Source organism: Blennius ocellaris, assembly GCF_963422515.1.
Source record: "Blennius ocellaris genome assembly, chromosome: 6".
NCBI classification, from domain to species: Eukaryota; Metazoa; Chordata; class Actinopteri; order Blenniiformes; family Blenniidae; genus Blennius; species Blennius ocellaris.
The window spans coordinates 4,136,095-4,157,208 of record NC_137655.1 but is presented as its reverse complement, the minus strand read 5'-3'; the positions used below and the strand labels follow the sequence as shown (position 1 = coordinate 4,157,208).

The 21,114-nt window shown below is 45.1% G+C and overlaps 2 protein-coding genes across 2 annotated transcripts in view; both read left to right on the top strand.

Moving 5' to 3' along the window:
* LOC308131618 (CLIP-associating protein 1-like) overlaps positions 1 to 12,926 on the top strand; it is a gene marked incomplete at its 5' end in the record, with an annotated part of 74,829 nt that extends 61,903 nt beyond the window's left edge. The window contains 10 exon segments of the mRNA XM_080498405.1: positions 3,489 to 3,638; positions 3,721 to 3,827; positions 4,994 to 5,131; positions 6,230 to 6,377; positions 6,548 to 6,817; positions 7,648 to 7,830; positions 7,924 to 8,052; positions 8,639 to 8,845; positions 10,423 to 10,539; positions 11,381 to 12,926. Of these exon segments, the coding sequence (XP_080354531.1) occupies positions 3,489 to 3,638; positions 3,721 to 3,827; positions 4,994 to 5,131; positions 6,230 to 6,377; positions 6,548 to 6,817; positions 7,648 to 7,830; positions 7,924 to 8,052; positions 8,639 to 8,845; positions 10,423 to 10,539; positions 11,381 to 11,467 (1,536 nt within the window). The 3' untranslated portion in view covers positions 11,468 to 12,926.
* An 841-nt stretch (positions 12,927 to 13,767) lies between these two features.
* Positions 13,768 to 21,114, top strand: part of LOC308131386 (transcription factor CP2-like protein 1) — a gene marked incomplete at both ends in the record, with an annotated part of 10,639 nt that continues 3,292 nt past the window's right edge. The window contains 6 exons of the mRNA XM_080498114.1: positions 13,768 to 13,826; positions 14,826 to 14,983; positions 16,779 to 16,852; positions 19,910 to 20,015; positions 20,835 to 20,941; positions 21,035 to 21,106. Coding sequence (XP_080354240.1) covers positions 13,768 to 13,826; positions 14,826 to 14,983; positions 16,779 to 16,852; positions 19,910 to 20,015; positions 20,835 to 20,941; positions 21,035 to 21,106 — 576 coding nt within the window. The remainder of the gene's footprint in view (positions 13,827 to 14,825; positions 14,984 to 16,778; positions 16,853 to 19,909; positions 20,016 to 20,834; positions 20,942 to 21,034; positions 21,107 to 21,114) is intronic.

Below are 21,114 nucleotides of genomic sequence, written 5' to 3'. Positions count from 1 at the left end.
GTAACGCCCTGTAACGCCCTGTAACGCCCGTTCTGTGTCCCAGACCCTCCATAGCTGGGTGAGCGAGGAGCCGGCTGGCAGGTCCAGCCCGGGCCCCTCTGTGGCCGCTGAGGGCCCCCAGGAGGAGAGGTGTAAGCAGGTAGAGGCTCAAGCACCCGAGGCCCGACGCCACAACGCCTCCCGAGCACGCCGTACCCTAACCTCCCAGCTCTCGCGTGGCGCTTTTCCACCGGTACCCGCTCGCCCCGACTCCACTCGACCGCCGTCGTTTTATCACGACGGTCACCCCCGATATGATTCGGCGCGAACATACAGTGGATATTAGCTCAAATAATAAATTAATATATAATTATTAATAAAATTACCTGACGTGGATTGTTGCGATCGTGCTTCACTGGTGTTTCGGTTTCAACGGTGCCCCTGTTAACTGGTGCCTCCTGCCAGTCGAAGTTAAAATAAGACAAACAAAACGGTACGATACTTTACACCAGGGGTGTCAAACATGTGTCAAACATTTTTTTTAAGTATAAATATGAAAACTGACAGAGGCTGATCTTAAAACACGAGATTGGCAAAAATGACATTCAAAACCGCCCTTGGTCAGAATTAATTAATGCAAAATAACGCAATGCCTTTCACAATAAAGGTGTCCAATGTATGTGAAGTGATACTTTAGACACGTAAACTCAAAAAAATGTCCAGATGATGACAGATTGTTTTAATCCTGAATAAAAATACGATGTCCAGATACAGGTGACCGAGGGGTTTGTTTTTGCAAATATACTAATATCTTGATTTCCTTTAATATGTATATTTCAGAATAGACTGGCAAATTGTTACAGTTACAAAAGGATCAAAAGAAGGAAAGACTTTGACATTTGTCCATATCTGCAGTTTAACATATTATGTTTGACTTGTTGGGCCTCCAGAGGTCCGATCAGGTTGATGTGGCCCCTCAACTGAAATCACTTTGACCCCCCTGCTTTAGACTTTAATGGAAATGCGTTTGCCGGAACAGCTACGGGTCTTTAAACGTCTGCTGTTGAAAAGAGAGACGTGCAAAGAAGCCGGTCACCAGTTAACGGGGAGACCAGTTTATTTGGCGTAGTTTAATTTCGTGCGTCTCTGTTTGTGAGCGAGTTTTCACGTAGTAGGAAAAGCGTCAGCGGCGAGCAGGAACTCGTGGAAAAGCGCCAGTGGACTCACCAGTTTTGCTTTCCGAACGAAGAGAATTGCGTTGCCTTGCAAACTGATCACCCGCCTGCCGGCTGAGCTCCAGGTTGGACGTAGACGTAGCTCTTTGTGTGAACTGTGGATGGACTGCCTAACCCGTCCCCTCTGTGGACGCCAACTAACTGACCTGTCACTCACCCGCATGCTGCTCAGATCCCGCGTGCTCGTCACAGATCTCACTAGTCTTGCTGGAGCACTTGGAGTTTTTTTTTTCACCACCAGTCAAGGGAACCGCGGGCTCATTTTTAGAGACGGTAAAATTGCAGCTGTTCCTGTCGGTCAATCAAAAAAACTTTTAAGTGTGTTAATTACGATTAATCAGCTTTTTCCTTCCTTTTTAAAATGAATGATCTCAGTTCAGTCTTTAGTGACGTGCATATTGAGCACATAGATACGACAAGCATGATAAATAAATGTTCGCGTTTTCGTGTAACGGCAACAGTTAACCGCGTTCCCGTCTATTTCCGCCCACGCACTGTTAGACGTCTTCACATTCAGAGACGGAGAGGACAAACGTCGAGGAGGGTTCACCGCTGGTCCAAGATGTCATTCTTAAAGTGTAACGTGACTCATTCTGGCTCATCAGGACTTTTCTTAGATTCTATGACATGCTAGTTTACCGTATTTCCCAGACTATAAGTCACTCTTGTTTATTTCAGTGGTCATAGGACTTTTATATTGAAATGTCCTGGTACATACAGCTTGTGACCACTAGATGTCACTGTATTTACTATATTTAACTTGACTGCACTAGAGAAATAGTCCTACATGGTCTGTGCCAGTATATAAGTCACACGACCAGCCAAACTTCTTAAAAGGTGTGATTTATAGTCTGGGAAATCTGTTAAAAAGGCTCCGAAACTCCCCCAACTAAAACCACTGCCATATTTCCCAGACTATAAGTTGCAGCTGTCAGAAAATGTGTCATGAAGACAAAAATAACAAGTTTAAGTTGCATTTATTCCTCCATGAAGTTCTAGTTTTAATAGGTTTTTGCAAAAAGTTGGTAAGATATGTACAGACAAACCAATAAATAAATACACACTGACGAAAACTTCGTTGGCGAAGGTAAATATACAGTACATACCATCTGTGGCCACTAGATGTCAGTGTGTGACAACAGAAAGCCGCTACAGTACCACTGAATAACAATTCTATTTGAGTGATGGCGCAAAAAAAAAAAATATCCACAGCGTAATTTAAAGTAAAAAGGATGAAGGGATACATTCTACTTTTCTTGAAACATGTCATGCCTGGTGCGACTTCTAGTCTGGAGAATACGGTAACGGTCTATATTAGTCCAGCCAGTGACGGTCGGTCCTGATTTGAGGCGACCCGGCGCTCCGTGTCCGTCAGACTCCCTGAACTCACTTGCATGTTTCAGACTTGATGTGTCGACTGCCTGGAAGGTTGTTTTTTTTCCCCGCCGAATGATGTTTTCAAAATGCCTTTTAACGAGTTTCTTTCACAGGCGAAGGGATTCATTGGTGCACCGGCTGCACACGGTGGAGTGGCTTTTAATGGTTTCAGAGGCGGTGGCCAACACAAAAGCTTTTAATAACATATTACTTGTGTTGTTTTTCTTTTTCTTTCCACTATCAAGTTGGAAAGGAGCAGATATTAAAATAATTTTCACTATTGAGGACTTGAAGCCAAGCTACGATTTTAAACGACTCAAAAAGATTAATCGCTTTTGTTCAGCCATTTTAGCAATTTCAGACTACATTTTTAGCGTCTTTATCGTTTTTGAGTGTCGTAGTTCTTTTAGCATTTTTGCAATTTTAGTTGTTTTTCTGACCTAACTGGCCCGGTTTTGGGTTTTTATAAAAAAAAAATTTGCTTTGGGGGTGGGGGAATTTTAATATGGCATTTTGGCAGTTTCAGCAATTTAAGCACATTTTTTCTCAACACATCAAACTTTTAGTTTTTTTACATGAACCACTGATGGCAGTGAAAACAAACAATTCTGTCCACATTGACTGAAGCTCTATTTTCAAACCTTCAATGGCAAGAGTGGAGGAGCTCATGCCCCACTTTGAACCATTCAAATTCCCTATTATTATTATTATTATTATTATTATTGAGCTTAATCAGTTCCTTTATTAATCCGAAGGAAGCAGTACATCAGATCTGAACACAGAGATGTCTAAAGAAACCGCGTTTTCAAGATGTAATTCAGTTTGAAGGAGAAACCCAGTGAACCTGAGCAACCCTGTGGCCCCCCCACCCCCACCCCCACCCCTCACCCCCCCCAGGCGGCTCAGGTGGTGCTCATCTGCATGTTTGAGCTCAACACGCCGGAGTTCACCATGCTGCTGGGAGCGCTGCCCAAGACCTTCCAGGACGGCGCCACCAAGCTGCTGCACAACCACCTGAAGAACTCCAGCAACACCGGCAGCAGCATGGTGGGTCTGCTACACACACACACACACACTGCACACACACACACACACCACTGGGACTCGACTCCATGTCTTTGCCTCGCAGGGTTCACCTTGCAACACCGTGGGCCGGACCCCGCCGCGCCACGCCGCCAGCAGAACCAGCCCCCTCACCTCGCCCACAAACTGCTCCCACGGCGGCCTGTCGCCCAGGTAGGCGTCCAACGTCTTTCCACACACGGCACAGTTTCACCTGGAGGAGCCAATTTACAATGACGATATGTGAAATCCAGTGAATTGCACCCCAAAAAACCCCCCCCACCTCTTCTAGATAATTCTACTCCCTGATGATGCTTCTTTCAATCAATCTTTATTTATATAGCACTTTTTTATACTGTGAAGTAATACAAAGTGCTTTAACGATTATTAAAAACAGTGCAAAGATAAAATAGACGAATAAAAAGCAAATTAATTCTTTCATAGCAACGAGGTGGCCTGCTCAACTTAATTTAATTGGTGGTTTTTGTGGGCCACATTAAAGCATCAAGCTATTGAGTTAACCTCAAGTGAACAGAGCTGCTTTAAATGAAGCGTATTCAAATCAAAATGTATGTATTTAATAATCTCCACGTTGAGATTAGTTTAGTTTTACTTCATTAGAGGGATAACTACTATAAATATTGGGCCCAGTTGTGGGTCTTCCTTAGAATTTCGTAAAAAAAAAAAAAAACCCAGATTGCTCTAAATGGAGGCACATGTGGCTCTTCTTTTAAGTTCATACTACATTATTTGTGAAAAATGGCTTCATTTCTTGAAACAGCACTGATAAAAAAAAGTAGAAAATGAAAATAGAAGATAGGAGAAAGGGAAAAAAAATAATAATAATAACAAAGGGAGGTTAAAAGAAAATAATGCTTGGATTGTTGAAACCATTAGAAATTGCTTTAAAAAAAGTGGCTATAAAAATCAAAATGAAATAGCCAAGATGCATTAAATGGCTGAAACGGATATAATCTATTGGAAATAATTGGAAAAAACCACTAAAATTGCTCTAAATACAAAAAAAAAATCTAAATTATAAAGGACACTTCATGAGTGCAACTAAGTTTTTGTGAAAACTTTTCTTCAGGTTAGCTTCTTCATTAACAAATTGCAAAAACGGCAAAAAATGACCCCCCAGAAAACAAGTCTCCTGGTCCTGCACTTTGCACATCCCTGCCGTCCGTCCTCCTCTCTCTCATCCAGACTAACCCTCAACGCTCAGACTCCTTTCTCTTTTCTCTCTCTCTCTTCACTCCTCCCACATGCTTGTCAATCCCCCCCCTCATCGCCCCCCCCCCCCCCCCCCCCCCCTCCTCCTGGCCGCGCTGTGCCAACAGTCGGTTATGGGGTTGGGGTGTGGACGGACTTTCAAAGCACCCCCCCGCCGCCCCTCTTCCTCCTCCTCCTCCTCCTCCGTCTAACTCCACCCCTGCCGCCCCCTCCCTCAGGGCCCTGCGCAGAGCGTACTCACCCAGGTAACCCCGGCGGACCCCGTGTTTAGAATCCAGCAATTCTTTAGCGTCTGTTAAAAGTCCTAGTGAAATGAAGATTCCACCTCCAAAACACTCTGGCTGTCGCTTCTAGGCACATTTTTTATGCCAACTGGCCCCGAGGGTAAAATGTTAAAACACGGCAATCTGCGAGAAAATAGCCGATAAACAGTGCTATTTCCGCTGCTGGGCGGAGCTTCTGACAATAATCGAGTGACATCACGAGTTGTGCACACGCCCAAGTTGTGTTTACATTATGGAGTTCAGAGACGACGAAGAGGCTGAATTTAACGATATTTCATCATCATCGGGCATTTCAAACCCAGTGATTGATGAAGAAGACAGAATGGGTCGTTCTGCCCGAGCTAGCGGCTAGCCGCGCGAGCTAACGGCTAGCCTCTCCCTCCGCCTGTGCTCCTTGTCTCCTCTCTCGGTTTCTTCCAGGCTCAATCTTTCGTCAAGGCTCATAAAACGCCGACTATAACTTCAAAGCACTGTTAAAACTTTGATATTTAAGAGGGAAACAAGCCGATATAAACACAACAGATGGAGATCTGCACAACTCTTGACGTCACGCTCACGAAGAAGGATTCCCCCGACTTCCTCGGCTGAAGATTCAAAATTCAAATAACTTTGTTATGCGACAACAGTGGTGGGGCAGAGTCGGAGGAACCTTAGAAGTAGTAGCCCAACTATCGTTTTTTGCAAAGTAGCGTTTTACATTTCACTAGGCCTTTAAAGCTTTAACCCCCCCCCCAATGCTGTGTCATGGCCCCTGTCTACACGAGCAATAAAAAAAGAGAAAGAAAAGTTTTCCATCCACACGGCAACGACGCAGGAAGTATTTACAAAAAAAAAACAAAAAAGCGATGTAGTACATCTGCCAGGCTTATAGGTGGCGCTGTAACTCTGCAAATCGATGCGGAGAAGACACGGCAGTGACGTCATCGTCGGCGTAAAATGATGCGGTTGCATGAAACAGCGTTGTCGTGTGGACAGGGTCCCCCGTTCCACCCCCTCTCACCCCCTCCCACCCATTCGGTATCAACTCCTCCATTTTCCGCTCTCCATTCCCCGCCTCAGCATGATGGAGTACGACACGGAGAACATGAACTCGGAGGAGATCTACAGCTCGCTGCGCGGCGTCACCGAGGCCATCCAGAGCTTCAGCTACCGGAGCCAGGAGGACCTGAACGAGCCCGTCAGGCGGGAGGGCAAGAGGGACGACGCCGTGAGTGACCCGCATGTTTAGATTCCGTGGGGGGAAATATATGGGAAAACGTACTTTTGGTCCGTCGCGGTTCGTCTTTTTAATCCAGAGAAGGTCATGGTCCGTTGACCCGGACGAAGGTCGTAAGGTATTTTAGTTTCGTCCTGAAACTCCGACTCTCTGTGGCGCAGGCGGGCCGAGAGGGCGTGGCCTCGTCCCCGCTGCCCGACGCCCGCCTGGGCCTGGACTCGGTGGAGGGGGGCCGCACCGCCCTGGACAACAAGACGTCGCTGCTGAACACGCCGTCGCCGCGCCCCTTCTCGGGGCCCCGGGGCCGGGAGTTCGCGCCGTACGGCTACGGCGAGAGCATCTGCGCGTACGACAAGAGCGCCCTGAAGGAGGCGGTGTTCGACGACGACGTGGAGCAGTTCCGCGACTGTGAGTGTCACTTTAAACCCCCCGTGCCCCCCCCCTCCACATCATCTACATTCCCTACAGTTTATCATGAGTGAACCGTCCTGTCTTGTCTTCTGTCTGTTTCACTTATTGTTGTCATCGCCCCCCCACCCCCCCTCCTCCAACACACACACAGGCCGACGTCAGGAAAGCGGCGAGAACAAGATGACGCTCCCAAAGGTCTTTGCTCCCGGTAAAACCTCCGACCCCTCGAAAGTCGCTCTTTGTAACCCACCCTGTGTGTTCACGGACACCTCCATCCCGCCTCCACCTCCACCACCACCACCAACCCTCTGTCTCATATCATGGAGTCATTTATAGCTGAACACCTTCCAATTTAAGGGGGGGCAAAAAAATTTTTAAAATCCTTTTATTTTGAAATCTTGTTGATCGATATAAAATAATTCAAAATAATTGTTTTTGCTCACATTTAAAGCCCGTTTCTCTCAAATAGTGTTCACAAGTTTGCCTTTGACAAATTTGTGGATGATCATTGAGAGAAATATGGACTCCGATAAAGTCTTTGATCTTTTGAGTTCAGCTCATGAAAAATGAGAGCGCGTGTTACCTGAAAATGTCCCGATTCTAGATTTGTTTTACTTCGCTTAATTTTTCATTCACACCCACAACACAGAAACTAATCCGTTTCATAAAATAGTAAAGTTTTACCTTCAATTTCTTCCTGTTGATTAAATGGAGGAAAAATGAAAAATCCTTTTAACTTTTGTGCAGCTCTTATTTTCAAAGTGACTTTTTTTTAACTGTATTTGCCTCTGGATGTAATAATGAAGTCGTCCACGCGTCTCTGTCGCCCCCTGGAGCAGTCGGCCACCAGGACCACTCGGACCTGGTGGCTGACCTGCTGAAGGAGCTGTCCAATCACAACGAGCGGTCGGAGGAGAGGAAAGGCGCCCTGGTGGAGCTGCTGAAGATCACGCGGGAGGACAACCTGGCCGTGTGGGACGAACACTTCAAGACCATCCTGCTCCTCCTGCTGGAGACGCTGAGCGACAAAGACGTACGTCCTCCGTCCCCGGGGGGGGGGGGGGGGGGGGGGGCTTCCGTCCAACTTCCCCCGTTTGCACTGACACCTGCACTTCTTCTTCTGCAGCACACCATTCGGACTCTGGCTCTGCGGGTGCTGAAGGAGATCCTGAGGAACCAGCCGGCCCGCTTCAAGAACTACGCCGAGCTGACCATCATGAAGACGCTGGAGGCTCACAAAGACTCTCACAAGGAGGTACGACTCCCCCCGCCAAACGGTCAAGTCAAGGCGCCGTATTATATCTGACCAACTTTTCACCAAAATTGCACGAAATTTTCAGGGATACTCTATCCAAGGATGGTTGCGTAAAATTCTGGGAGGCAATTGGGTTCAAAGGTCAAGGGGTGTTTATTTTTGGATGTTGGGAGAAATTCCGCGAACCGCAATCGGGCCTAATAGTTTTAACCTGCAGTAGTTTTGGCTTAATCTCGAAACACTCCCAACATGCTAGCCTCTGACGGAGTCACAACATCTGGATCTTTCTCAAAACACTCCCAACACAGATTCGATTTACCTGAAAGTCGCGCAGCGGAATGATTGACGCCATTAACGCCGACACCGATCTGCTCAAAAAACGCTTAGAAGGGTCAAGTTGTCCCGCTCACTGTAACTCAGAGTGACATTGACCTCTGACCTGTTTATTCTCTGAGTCAGGGGTCAAAGGTTGGACTTGTTGTGCTCGGCTCTCCTCGATTCTCACGCTGAACAGCCTTTGTCGGTCGCGGGGATCATCGCAGGCTTAACTCGGACAAACTGGTGTGTGTGTGTGTTTGTTTGCCAGGTGGTGCGCGCAGCCGAGGAGGCGGCCTCCACCCTGGCCGGCTCCATCCACCCGGAGCAGTGCATCAAGGTGCTGTGCCCCATCGTGCAGACGGCCGACTACCCCATCAACCTGGCGGCCATCAAGATGCAGACCAAAGTCATCGAACGCATCGCCAAGGACTCGTTGCTGCAGCTGCTGCCCGACATCATCCCTGGACTGCTGCAGGTCCACAACAACATCATCACTCCAGACACCAAACATTCACAGCGTTAGAGTTATCTACCCTACGCTCTATTGAGGGGCTTCAAAAGATTCTATACGTGGCCACCAGGGGGCGTCTGGTCAGTGGAACTGCCAGTTATCGTGATGTCTTTTGGTCCGTGCAGCTTTTTTACCGAGTGACCAGAGTTTTATCTTTACCCCGTCACTTTGTACTCTTACCATCCTCGCACGCAGCAAAGCAACATGTTAGCTTTAGCTTTGTTTCTTGACGGGTCGGCAAGTCAGCTTGACGACGTTAAAACGCCCTCTGCTGGGTCACATTTCAAACTACATGGTGTGTCTGACGCTGCCTGGAGAGACATGCGTACAGATGTGCACATTACAGCTCCAACATGAAGCTTTGATCTCACTGATTGGACGACACTCTCGTCGCTGATTGGACAGAAGCACGGTTTGTCTCTAACGGGAAGTCGATCCTGCTCATTGACCCACGGACAAGAGACCGTCTTCCACAGTTAAGACACAAGATGTTCCGTCCTCATTGCGTCCGGTCGAGGCTCTATTGAAGCTTTGATGGTTCGTTATTTGAGGCTTTAATGACGCACGGTGCTCGAGGAGGACATCTAGTGGTCAGTGAACTTAAGTGCAATGGAAACGTGTCCATAGATTCATAGGTTCATAGATTGTTTTACATTTGGTTGAAGATTCCTGTTCTACTGCACTCAATGACTGTCTGGTTTCTCATAGATACAATAATAATGATAGAAAATTGGCTCTATTTTGTGGCGTTTTTTTTAGATGCGGTAGTGTTTTATGAAGTTTTGCACTTCCAGGCCACCGTATGAGGTACTTTTTTTGGGTCCTTCTACCTGTAGAGGGCTCTTTTTCTGGGCTCAGGTTTTATTTGTATTGGATCGGCGGTCTTAAGAACGACTCTGGCTCTTCGCTCTTCACAAGATGTTGAACATTTAAAAACATTTTTTAAATCATCCTCAAACGGTCTTCATCCCCGTGGTTAATATCAGGATGAACGTGGAAGCGAATCTAAGAAACACCAGCTTTAAAAACACTTTTTTTAATAAATTCCACGCTGCTTTTAATCTTTCATTTCAGTTCGTTGAAGACATGAAATGCGAGAATAGATTATTTAAACACACCACGTCCCTCGCTTTGAATTAAACCACCCGAGTCTTTCATTTTCTGTAGAAAAAAAAAAAGCTCTTTAAGAGTTTGATGTTTTTTTTGCGTTGTCTGTGTGAAACGCCGTGTTGGAATTGGGGCCGTTTTAGCAGAAAACACCTGAGCAAAGTTTCTCGGCGGGGCAGAAACGTGGCCGCGGCCGGCAAACAGGCTTATTTGGACAATGTTCATATTTGGACAACTGGGACTTATTTGCCTTATTTGTCCCTGAAAGTGTTTGCGTGTACTCTGCACTCTCGCCGGCTCCTCCCACGTTCCTGCTGACCCCCGGCGTGTGTGTGCGTGCGCGCACGGGCTGCGTGTGCGTGGCGCCTGATGTTCCGCTCTCTCTCTCCCTCCCTCTCTCCCTCCCTCTCTCTCTCTCCCCCCCAACTCCGCAGGGCTACGACAACACCGAGAGCAGCGTTCGCAAGGCCAGCGTGTTCTGTCTGGTGGCGATCTACGCTGTGATTGGAGAGGAGCTCAAACCCCACCTGGCACAGCTCACGGGCAGCAAGGTAGTGACAAGCGACACACACACACACAAATGCGCACGCACACACACACACACTGGGTTAAAGCTCCTCAGCAGACACAGAGCCTTATCTTCTTCCCAGGTTGGTATTTCCAAACCGGTTCCAGCCGGCTGGCCAATTTACCAAAAAAAAAAAAAAAAAAAACACCAAAAAAAAGAAACGGGGTCATTGAGTTATGTAAAGTTCAGGTCTGAGGGTCAGGTTCTCCTGACTGGAAGAACCTTCCCCTCCAACCTGAGATCAACTGTACCACGCAGACGATAAGTCGCACTTGAGTTTTAAAAATTAAACAAAAAAAAACCTCACATATAATTATGGAAGAGGATCAAGACCATTGTGGGGAAAAAAACCTGAGTTCTGACTTTTTTCAGAATTCTGGCATTTTTCTCAGAATTCTGACTTTTAAACTCAGAATTCTGACATTTTTCTCACAATTCTGACTTTTAAACTAAGAATTTTGTCATTTTGCTCTGAATTCTGACTTTTAAACTCAGAATTCTGACTTTTAAACTCAGAATTCCGACATTTAAACTCAGAATTCTGGCATTTTTCTCCGAATTCTGACTTTTAAACTCAGAATTCTGAATTTTAAACTTAGAATTCTGACATTGTTTCTCAGAATTCTGACTTTTAAACTCAGAATTCTGACTTTTAAACTCAGAATTCTTGACTTTTAAACTCAGAATTCTGACTTTTAAAGGCCCTAATCCTCTTCCATCATATCGCCGCACTATTTCGCATCAAAGCTTCTTTCGTAATGTCAGTTCGTCTTTATAATAATAATGATAATAATAATGTTAATACATTTCCTTCATGTTTGCAGATGAAGTTACTGAACCTGTACATCAAACGTGCCCAGACCACCAACAGCAACAGCAGCAGCTCCTCGGATGTCTCTTCACACAGCTAATGACCCCGACCCCTGAACCCCCCACCCCCCCCCCCCCCCCCCCCGGTCCCCCCCCTTGGCTCTGCAGTCTGAATGTAGCCACAGTGTTTGTTTTCAGCTGGAGGAGCGGAGCAGCACTTCCTCCTGGATCCAATCATCCACTCGCCTTTCATTTGGGAAGAAGTGTCATTTGGCTGGCCCAGTGATGGTTATCAGTTCACACGTTACAGGTGGTACGGAAAAAAAAAGAAGAAGAAGTTTGACAATGATCACGGGTTGTCTCAAAGTTCCCGATTGTAACTTTTATTTTGAAATCTTAACTCCCACCAGGTACTGACATGACGCGATACATGACTGACAATCCTGAGTGTGCAGGTGTTTAGGTACAGACGCTGAAGCCGCGGTAAAAAGCTGACGATTCTTTTTTTTTTTTTTTTTTTTTTTTAAGTGGGGGGCGGAGCCTGTGGAAGGGGGCGTGGTCGGGATTTTTTTCGGAATTCGCTCCGGATTTTGTAAATATGGAGAGAGACATTGAAGAGGAAACTGTGAAACCTGCACGACGGCTGAGAGAGCGAACACACACACACACACACACACACACAGACACAGACACACACACACACGCACACACACACACAAACAGCTGGATTTTTTTTTTTGTACATACACTTGTGTTTCAGGCAAAAACAAAAAAACATCAGCTATCATCATCATTTTTTTTTGCACGTTCAGCGAAACAAGATTGCATGTAATGCCGGGGGCGCCGGCGGCACGCTGCTCTTGGGGGGGTCCGGCGGGGTGGGGGGGTCTTTTAGCCGTTTCAAGTGCACTTGTAAACATTGTCACGTGTGTCCGGGATTGTTGTGTGAACCTGCTGCTGATTGGAGCTTTTTGTTTGTCTCAGTATTCAGGGAGGAAATTAGTTTTTAGAAGAAGAAGAAAAAAAAAAAAAAGCTTTAATTGTTTGGTTCTCAAATTATGTCTGCTGATCAGGAACGTGCACCCCCCCCCCCTCCCACCGGTACATTAACTCTGTCGGATTAATCTGATTTATTAGTATTTTACATGCCGGACTGCTGATTGTGGAACTTTTTAGTTATTAGACGCTCTTTGGAGGATTCGTGTATTTAAGTAAATGAATGTACAGGATTTCCATGTTCTCATGTAAAGCCCCCCCCCCCCCCACCCCCCTTCCACACACACACCCTCCACCCCCCCACACTATTTCCATCCCTCCAGCTGCTCACTATGCATGTCCAAACTGTCCCCCCCACCCCTCCCCACCGTCTCCGTCGCTCATGTAAGATTAAAATCTGTATTTATATATTTTATTTGATTTTTATTTGGTTCTCACAAGGAAACTCTCCAGAAGCTTTTTTGTTTCTGTTCAACATCCAAACAACCCTCGTCCGGTTTGCTCATGATGATGATGATGTAAAGAAACCGTTTGCTCAAGAAAATAAACCGAGAACTCATTTGTCTTCTTGCTCCGGCTTTGTGGCGGCGAAACCCAAGTGTGTGTGTGTGTGTGTGTGTGAGACAGTGTGTGTGTGTGTGTGTCCTCCTCCACCCCACTCGCCACGGCAACATGGAGGCTCCTCCCCTTTTGACTCCTCCCACAATCAGGCAGCTCTGCTCTGGCACATGGCGCCACGAGAGGAAGTACTTCCTCCTGTGTGGGCAGAGCCAGTCCAGCTCACACAAGACACAGCAGATTCTGAATGCAGCTCCTATTGTCTAAGATTCAAATGGAGGAAAAAATCAAGAAAAAGCTGGATTTCGAGAAATAAGCTTAGAATACATTTTTGAACCAATGAGAAAACGTGAAAACATTTAAAAGCTGAATACTGTAGCACTTTTAAAGAGGTAAATCTTAAGTTCTTGCTGAAATAATTGTCGTTTTTTGCAGCTTTGGTTTTTAAGCTCCAACCTTTTGGGTTTTTTTTTACTTCCGGTTTTATTTTTAACTCATAACTTTTTAACTTGTATCTTTAAAAAAAAAAAAATACACACAAACAACGCAGCACGAACGATCGGGGCCATTTCCACGAGAGTTTTTTCGTGACGTTCTCCCCCCTCAGAGGTCATCCGAGGTGCGTGCACGCCACACGCGCTCCCCAGCCCTCTGGGTGGACGACGTCACTGATGACGAGCCTAGTCTAGTCCGTCTCATCTATAAGAGGCGGGCGGCGAGCCGCCGGATCGCAAAACCTCTCGAGCTGCAGCCGGGGGCGTCCTGTCCTGAGTGTCTCCGTCCTCCGGGGGTGGTGTCCTGTCCAGAGTGTCTCCGTCCAGAACCAAGAAGAAGACGCAGGGAAAACATGCTGTTCTGCCCGCAGCCCGAGTCCTACCACCACCAGCACTCCGCTGGGTTCATCAGGTAAAGCAGGAGTCTCGCGCTGCGCGAGGCAGAGAACCCCGGTAAAATATTGTCTTTTTTTTTTATTTTTATTTTTAATTGGACGTTTACAAACTCTAGCGGTGGCTAAGCATGCAATCATCACAAATATATATATACAAAAAAAAAACATTCAAACAAATAAAGAGAAATAAAACTGGTGGAAGTATGAGCAGTCAAAAGGGCGTAAATAAACCAATACACGTTAACAATCATCCATATTTAACATATTCGTCATTGAAATAAAATCAAAAGAGAAATATCTAAAAAAAAAAGAAGTTATTTTTGGAAACTGTGCTTGACGTCTTGAAAAATGGAAAATAAAAGCATAGAATCTAATTTTTATTTTCTAAGCAGTTGATGTAAGGTTTCTTGTTCCACTCGGTGTGAAGGTGTATAGAAGAGTGTTGGGCCAAATAAAGAAGTAAAAATTCGGAGGTTTTAAAGAAGAAAAAAAAATTCAATCAAGAAAAAAGTCAAAATTCAATGTCGAGATTTTTTTCTTTTTTCCATCATGCACTTTGAAATGAAGTTTAAACCAGCGCACGTTACTTAATATGTTTATTTAGACATCCTCACAAATGATGAGGGATGGACCGGAGAAGAATCATTTCTCCAGTTTGTATAAAAAAAAAAAAAAATTTGATAAATAAATCTTAGACTTTTTTTTCAGAGGATTTTTTTTTCTTTGTGAAAAATAAATTCTCAACCTTGATTTAAAAATGTTTTGTCCTCCGTGAAAAAAAATCTCAACATTGATTTTTGACTTTTCTCTCAAAGCATGATGATTTTTTATTTTTTTTTTATCTACCTTTGAATTTTTTCTCTTTCAGTGTCTCTTCCTTACTGAGGTCAGAAGAAAACGCATTACACTTATTTCTGCAGAAACGAAACACTTTTTCCCGAGAATATCCAACTGTCTCCCATTTTGGAGAGCAGTGGTTCAGCCTCCTTGTCCCCCCCACCTCCTCCTCCCCCCAGAGAAGCCCTGGCTCCATTCCTGAAGAGCGAGGAAGCCCGGCTGAAGGCCCGGAGCGACGCCCAGAGCAATGCCCGGACGCCCTTACACTACGAGCTGTGTGCCGCCACCTCACCGGCCGTCAAGCGGCAGGACGAGACGCTGACGTACCTGAACCAAGGTAACGACTCCGCCTGCAGCGCGTGAGGTGGACGACGGGTGGAGGAGCTCATGTTGTCACGTCTCCAGTCCCTCTGACATCACATGTGCACAAACACCTCGTTGACCCTGGAAGCAAAACGAAGCCCCTTTTATTTCTTTATTTCCCCCCCCGACCAAATCAAACAAATCGCGCTGATACAGACTTCCTGTCAAAAAATCATTACCGTAATTCCTGGACTATAAGCCAGAATTTGAACCCTGCAGCTTAAACAATGACGCGGCTAATTTCTGGATTTTTACGTGTTAAATAAGCGTCAAGCCAATGATGCGTTCAGGTGCATCACGTAAATCCGCCCTTTTTTTTTTTCTTTTTTTTTTACCTTTTTGAATTTGGTTGGTATGGCTAATATTCAGGTGCAATAGTCGGGCAATATTGGTATTTAAATTAATCTCGTGAACAGCGTGAAGGCTTTGATGACGCCGAGGGGCGAAAATCGCGCCGTTTCCGGAAGACTTAAGAGACAAATGTGTTACGGAAACGGGGAAGTTCAGTCAGTTGTCATCTGGAATCTTCCCGCAGCTCATGACTGTTTGGTTTCAGATAGCTAACCCTTGTTAAATTAAACAAATTATTTTTGTAAAGAAAGGAATTCAATATTTCATGAAAGATGGCACAAATTAGAGAAAACGCTCAAATAAAACTACTGCAAAATCATTAAAATGACTGAAAAGAGCTGCTAACGTGTCTAAATCTTATACATTCTTGATTATCTTAAAAAAAGAATTAAAAATCAAATGTAAAATGTGGCCTCCAGGGGGCAGTAGAGAACCTCAGACGGCAGAAGTCATCGTGATACTTTCTCGTCATAATTTTTAAGAAATAATAAAAAAATTAGCAAGTTAAAGGTCAAACTGTTTGTTTATTTTTTTTTCTACGTTTTTCTTCTGACTCCTGCTCTGTGCCATGAAGTGACTCAAGCTGTCAATCAATAGATTTTCTTAATTTTTTTTAAATTTCTTAATCAGGCAATTCTTGTGACGAGCACAATCTTCCTTTACTCTTTCCATGTTTTTCATCACGATAAATTTGCTGAGCAGCGAAACAAAAGCGAAACAAACAGACTGAACATAAAAGCATTAAGCTGTATTTCAAGATAAAATCCTCCAGCTGGGCCAAAAAAAACCCAAAAAACTGCAGCTCTTATTGCAGCGGGATCCCTAAAGTTTTGAACAGTTGTAAAGTTTGAGAGATAAATATTATTTAATTGGGTAAAACCGTGTTAAAATAAAGAGAAAAATCTTTCCCAGGTGTAAAATCGCTTTGTTTTGGGTTTTTTTAACCATAAAAGACGTTCCACCTCTTCACAATGTGAATAATGTGACACAGGAAACGTTTACAACATGAGCTTCTCTCCGCCGGTCTTCACTGTTCATTGTGTTTCTTTTCTCTCGTTACGTTCGTCCTGTTCTCTTCTGTCTCCTGGTGAACTTTGGTAACCGCTCTGCTTCTCTGCTCTGCTGTAATTTGGAGTTAAAATACAAACAATAAATAAATAAATAAATAAAACGTGTGCGATGTGTTGATCAGAAGTTAATTGCGCCGGGGGAGTTGGATCTGCTCCAGGTCCTCGTTCGTTATTGACGCCTAATGTTTTTTTTTTTTTTTTTTACATCTGATCTGAACAGTTCTCTCGCGGCTGGCTTTCAAGGTTTCTAATTTGATTCTATCTTTTCTGATTGACTGATTTCATTTTTTTTTTTCCCCTCCCAGTTTTCAATTTTAATCAGATTTTTCTTAATGTTTTAAAATGTAGGTCAGTCCTACGAAATCCGTATGCTTAACAGAAAACTAGTGGAGTATACAGATATAAGCAGCAAATATGTGAAGGTAGGTGTTAAGGTATTCTGTTTGTCTGTATTTTTTGTTTGTTTGTTTGTTTGTTTTGTTTGTTTTTTGTTGACTACCCATGTGACCTCTTGCCTCTTTCTTCTCCTCCTCTCTGCTCTACCGGTTCGAGGCGGGTCCCTCAAACCTTCCACTTCGGGGGGCGGGGGTGTCGACCTCGGAGAGCTCGGTACCATCACCCAGTCTCACCTTTACCGTTCCCCGTTTAACACACACTCTCACACACACACTCTCTCTCTCTCACACACAGATACACATCTATCATCTTCTTCTTCTACTTTCTTCTTTGATCCTTCTTTGATGTTCCAACGCTGGTTCCAGGAACATTTGGCGCCACGGCTCCGTTTCCACTGCACACAATGTGTTCTGTTCGGGTTCCCGCTGCAAAAAAATTGCGGAAGAACCGTAACGAAGGGTTACGATTTTTTTTTTTTCCCGTTACCTTCCTGTTTGGGTACCGAGCACCACACAACGGATAAGGAGGAGCGAATTGATTGGTCAGTGATTTACGTCACTCTCAACATGCCTGAACTACTTAAATATTTCATTGTTTGTATGAATCCTCTGTTGTTGTTTACGTACTCCTCTTTGTGCTGTTTTTTTTTTTCTTTTTTTTGTGGCTACTAAAAAGCCCAAAACGAGTGCAAAGCGAAGTACATAAACGACAACGGAGGTTTCATACGGCCAGTGAAATATTTCTAACGGGCCAGACGATTGGTCTGTGCAGTGGAAATGAGGCAAACGTGTCCAATGCAAATACGCAGATAACGCCATGATTTGCTACGATACAAGTCTTTAAGCCACACAGAACAGTACTGGAACATTCAAGCTCCTTTTAAATTGTGTTTGCATCTGCTGCGTGTACGAAACAAGACTCCACGTATGCTGACGATGGTGTCAGAAATGTTGAACGTACGGCTCATCCATTGTTACTGCCAGTCGACTCGCACGTGTGCAGAAAAACTGCTCCAGACAACCGCAGTGAACATGTGCCGACTCGGAGTTTCAGTCAAAGTCTTTTTTGTATAAGAAGTGTTCCACTATCAAAGCTGTTTTAAAGAGGTGTTTTCAAGGTCTGAAATTGCATCCAAGAAGAGGAATGCATCATAAATATGACGTCTAAAATTAGGGCTGTCAAGATTAACGCGCCGTCGTGGATTAATCTATCATCGTGATTAATCTGATCTGACCCTTCTGCAGCACAGGAAGACTCAAGCTCCTTTAAAGTTACGCCACCAGAGTTCCTATTTAAAATATACTTCTTTTAAAGGTCTCGCTTCTGCACAGAGAACAAACCAACACGCCAAAAACGGGACCATGGCGCGGAAGCTGCCATTAGCCGCCTGCTAGCATACTGCTAGCTCCTCTCCGGAGCTCTCAGCAAGTATCCAGAAGCAGCGGATGTGAGCACATCCACTGGGGTAGTGGTTTAATCTGTGTCCCGAGCTCAGCGTTTCTCACTTGCTTCACGACAGGCTAGCCATATGAGCTAATGGCTAACATGCGAGTGACCGCTAACGGCCCCTCAAAGAAAACTCGTGTTTCCTTCAATGTCCTGAGCCGGTGGCGGCGCTGTAGTGTCGGCTCACGCGGAAACTGCGAAATGTGTGAGGAGTGGCGTGGTGGATTGAATAATCTTGTAAATCCATTGGTTTCCATGGTGACAAAAACGCGTTGGATGAAGGTATGCGCTCTGCTGTGTGCCCGTTCTAGTTCGTAGCTTGTATCAAGACTTTTTTTTGTCTTGATTCCGATGTTTTCTTGAACATTTCATCAGGTGAAACTTGTTCACTTCGAGTTTTGTGGGTTTGCTGGATAAATACTGATAGCCCCCACCCCCCATCCCCATCCCCCCACCCACATCCCCATCCCCCCCACCTGCCTGCGTTGTCAGCCTGCCGCTGCTTCGCCCCGTCACGGCGGCCGAAGCATCCTGGTAACGCGGGAACGGGGACAGCTGGCGTGCGAGCAAACACATGACGTGTTGGACCCACAGCAATTTGACTTGTGGCGCTCGCTCATGAGTGAAACGTTCCCGCCGCCGCCGCGAGCTTCCACTGGTGGTCGGATGTCCCGGCAACGTGGGTTCTTCGTACGGGGTGGGAGCCTCTGACGTCCTTCTTTAAAGAACTCGTCTCATCATGCGGTTCCATTTCCATTAAAAAGCCTCGTGGGACTTTGGGTACAATGAGTGTCGCGTTGTATGGAGACAAAATAAACGGCCTTGTTGCTCAAAATGGAAGCTAAAAGAAGCTTGTAGGTTGTGGTTGGTAAAATTTCATTGGCGCCTCTTTGTGCTTCAATGGAAAGACCCACTCGTCCTTCTATTCAGAACCAAGAAGTTCTGAGAAATCCGCGATCGTTTTCAAGTTTATGCTCTCAACTAGTAATGTCTGCGTCGCAGCCGACACATCTTCCATTAAAAATGTTGCTCATTATTGCAGATAGTGGATCTCCCGTTGCGAAACCTTTTTCTGGGTATACTTTTTTAATATTCCAAGGAAAAGGATTCTGGCAACAAACCGTAGTGACGTCGTTCCGTCTTGTGATATTTTATTTCTATTGCAATATTGTCGAGTTCTGCGTGCGAGACGCAGTCGAAACTTACATTTTTTTAAAAAAATCTTTCCCTGCTCATCGTCACTTAAAAGAAACAACGTCATAAAGCTGAAAATGACAAAATTAACATAATTTTCGATCAGTTTTCAGGTGTTTATTCCATCTTATCTGTTTTTTTTTTTGCCATGAGATAATTTGAAAATAGGTCCCAAAATTTTTTTTAAAAAGTATGTATGTATAATTTTCTGCCCTTTTGTTGATTGTCGGTTCCATGAATTTAATGAGAAGCGTCATTCAGACGACATGTTGTTCCTCGACCGCGGTGCCTTTACGTTTTTTTTTTTTGCGCCGGGAAAACGCGACTTGTGAAATCTGTGAACTTTGAAGGAGCCGCAATGAAACGAGGCTCTCCGGTCGGCTGTGGCGTGCGCCTGTGGTGACCCCCTGACCCCCTGACCCCCGATCCCGCCCTCTTCACAGAGCATAGTACGCGTGGTGTTTCACGACCGGCGACTGCAGTACGTGGAGCACCAGCAGCTGGAGGGCTGGAGGTGGAACCGACCCGGTGACCGAATCCTGGACATCGGTGAGCTACGGAAAGTCCACGGTTGCTCCGCGGCCTTCAGAGGCACTAGACCAGGGGTGTCAAACATGAGGCCCGGGGGCCAGAACCGGCCCGCTAGACGAGCTAATCCAGCCGTCATGGGATTTTATTTTAAAGTATAAATATGAAAACTGACAGAGGCTGATCTAAAAACACCAGATTGGCAAAAATGACATTTAAAACCGCCCTTGGTCAGAATTTGACCCCCGACATTAATGCAATCTGTGGAGGTCACATAACGCAACACCTTTCACAATAAAGGTGTCCAATTTATGTGAATTGATACTTGAGACACGTAAACTCAACATTTTTTCCAGATGATGACAAATTGTTTTAATCCTGAATAAAAATACGATATCCAGATACAGGTGACTGAGGGTTTTTTTTTTTTGCAAATATAATAATATCTTGATTTCCTTTAATATGTATATTTCAGAATAGACTGGCAAATTCTTGCAGTTACAAAAGGATCAAAAGAAGGAAAGACTTTGACATTTGTCCATATCTGCAGTTTAACATGTGACGTTTGACTTGTTGGCCCTCCAGAGGTCAGATCAGGTTGCTGTGGCCCCTCGACTGAAATCAGTTTGACGCCCCTGCTTTAGACTATTCGCCGTTTTATATCGACTTGCAGTTCAACATAATTCAACACGTATTGGATTTACGTCGGGACACGCACTTAATTCAATAAATGTCACCTTTTTGCATGAATATTTTTGACGAGAAGAACCGAAAAGCCAAATTGGTTGTTGTCATGATTAGAAGAATAAATAATAAAAAAAAAAAAACCCTTGTTGGCAGACATCCCGTTGTCAGTGGGGATAGTGGAGCCTCGGTCGCACCCTCTGCACCTCAACACCATCGAGTTCCTCTGGGATCCCGTCAAGAACGCCTCCGTGTTCATCCAGGTGAAAAACCCCCCGCCGCACGCCACACACACATCAGGTGTTTTGTTTGTTTTTTGCCTTTTTGTTTTACCCTTCTCGGTTTTTTTTCCCCAGGTGAACTGCATCAGCACCGAGTTCACCCCCAGGAAGCATGGCGGAGAGAAGGGCGTGCCCTTTCGCATCCAGGTGGACAC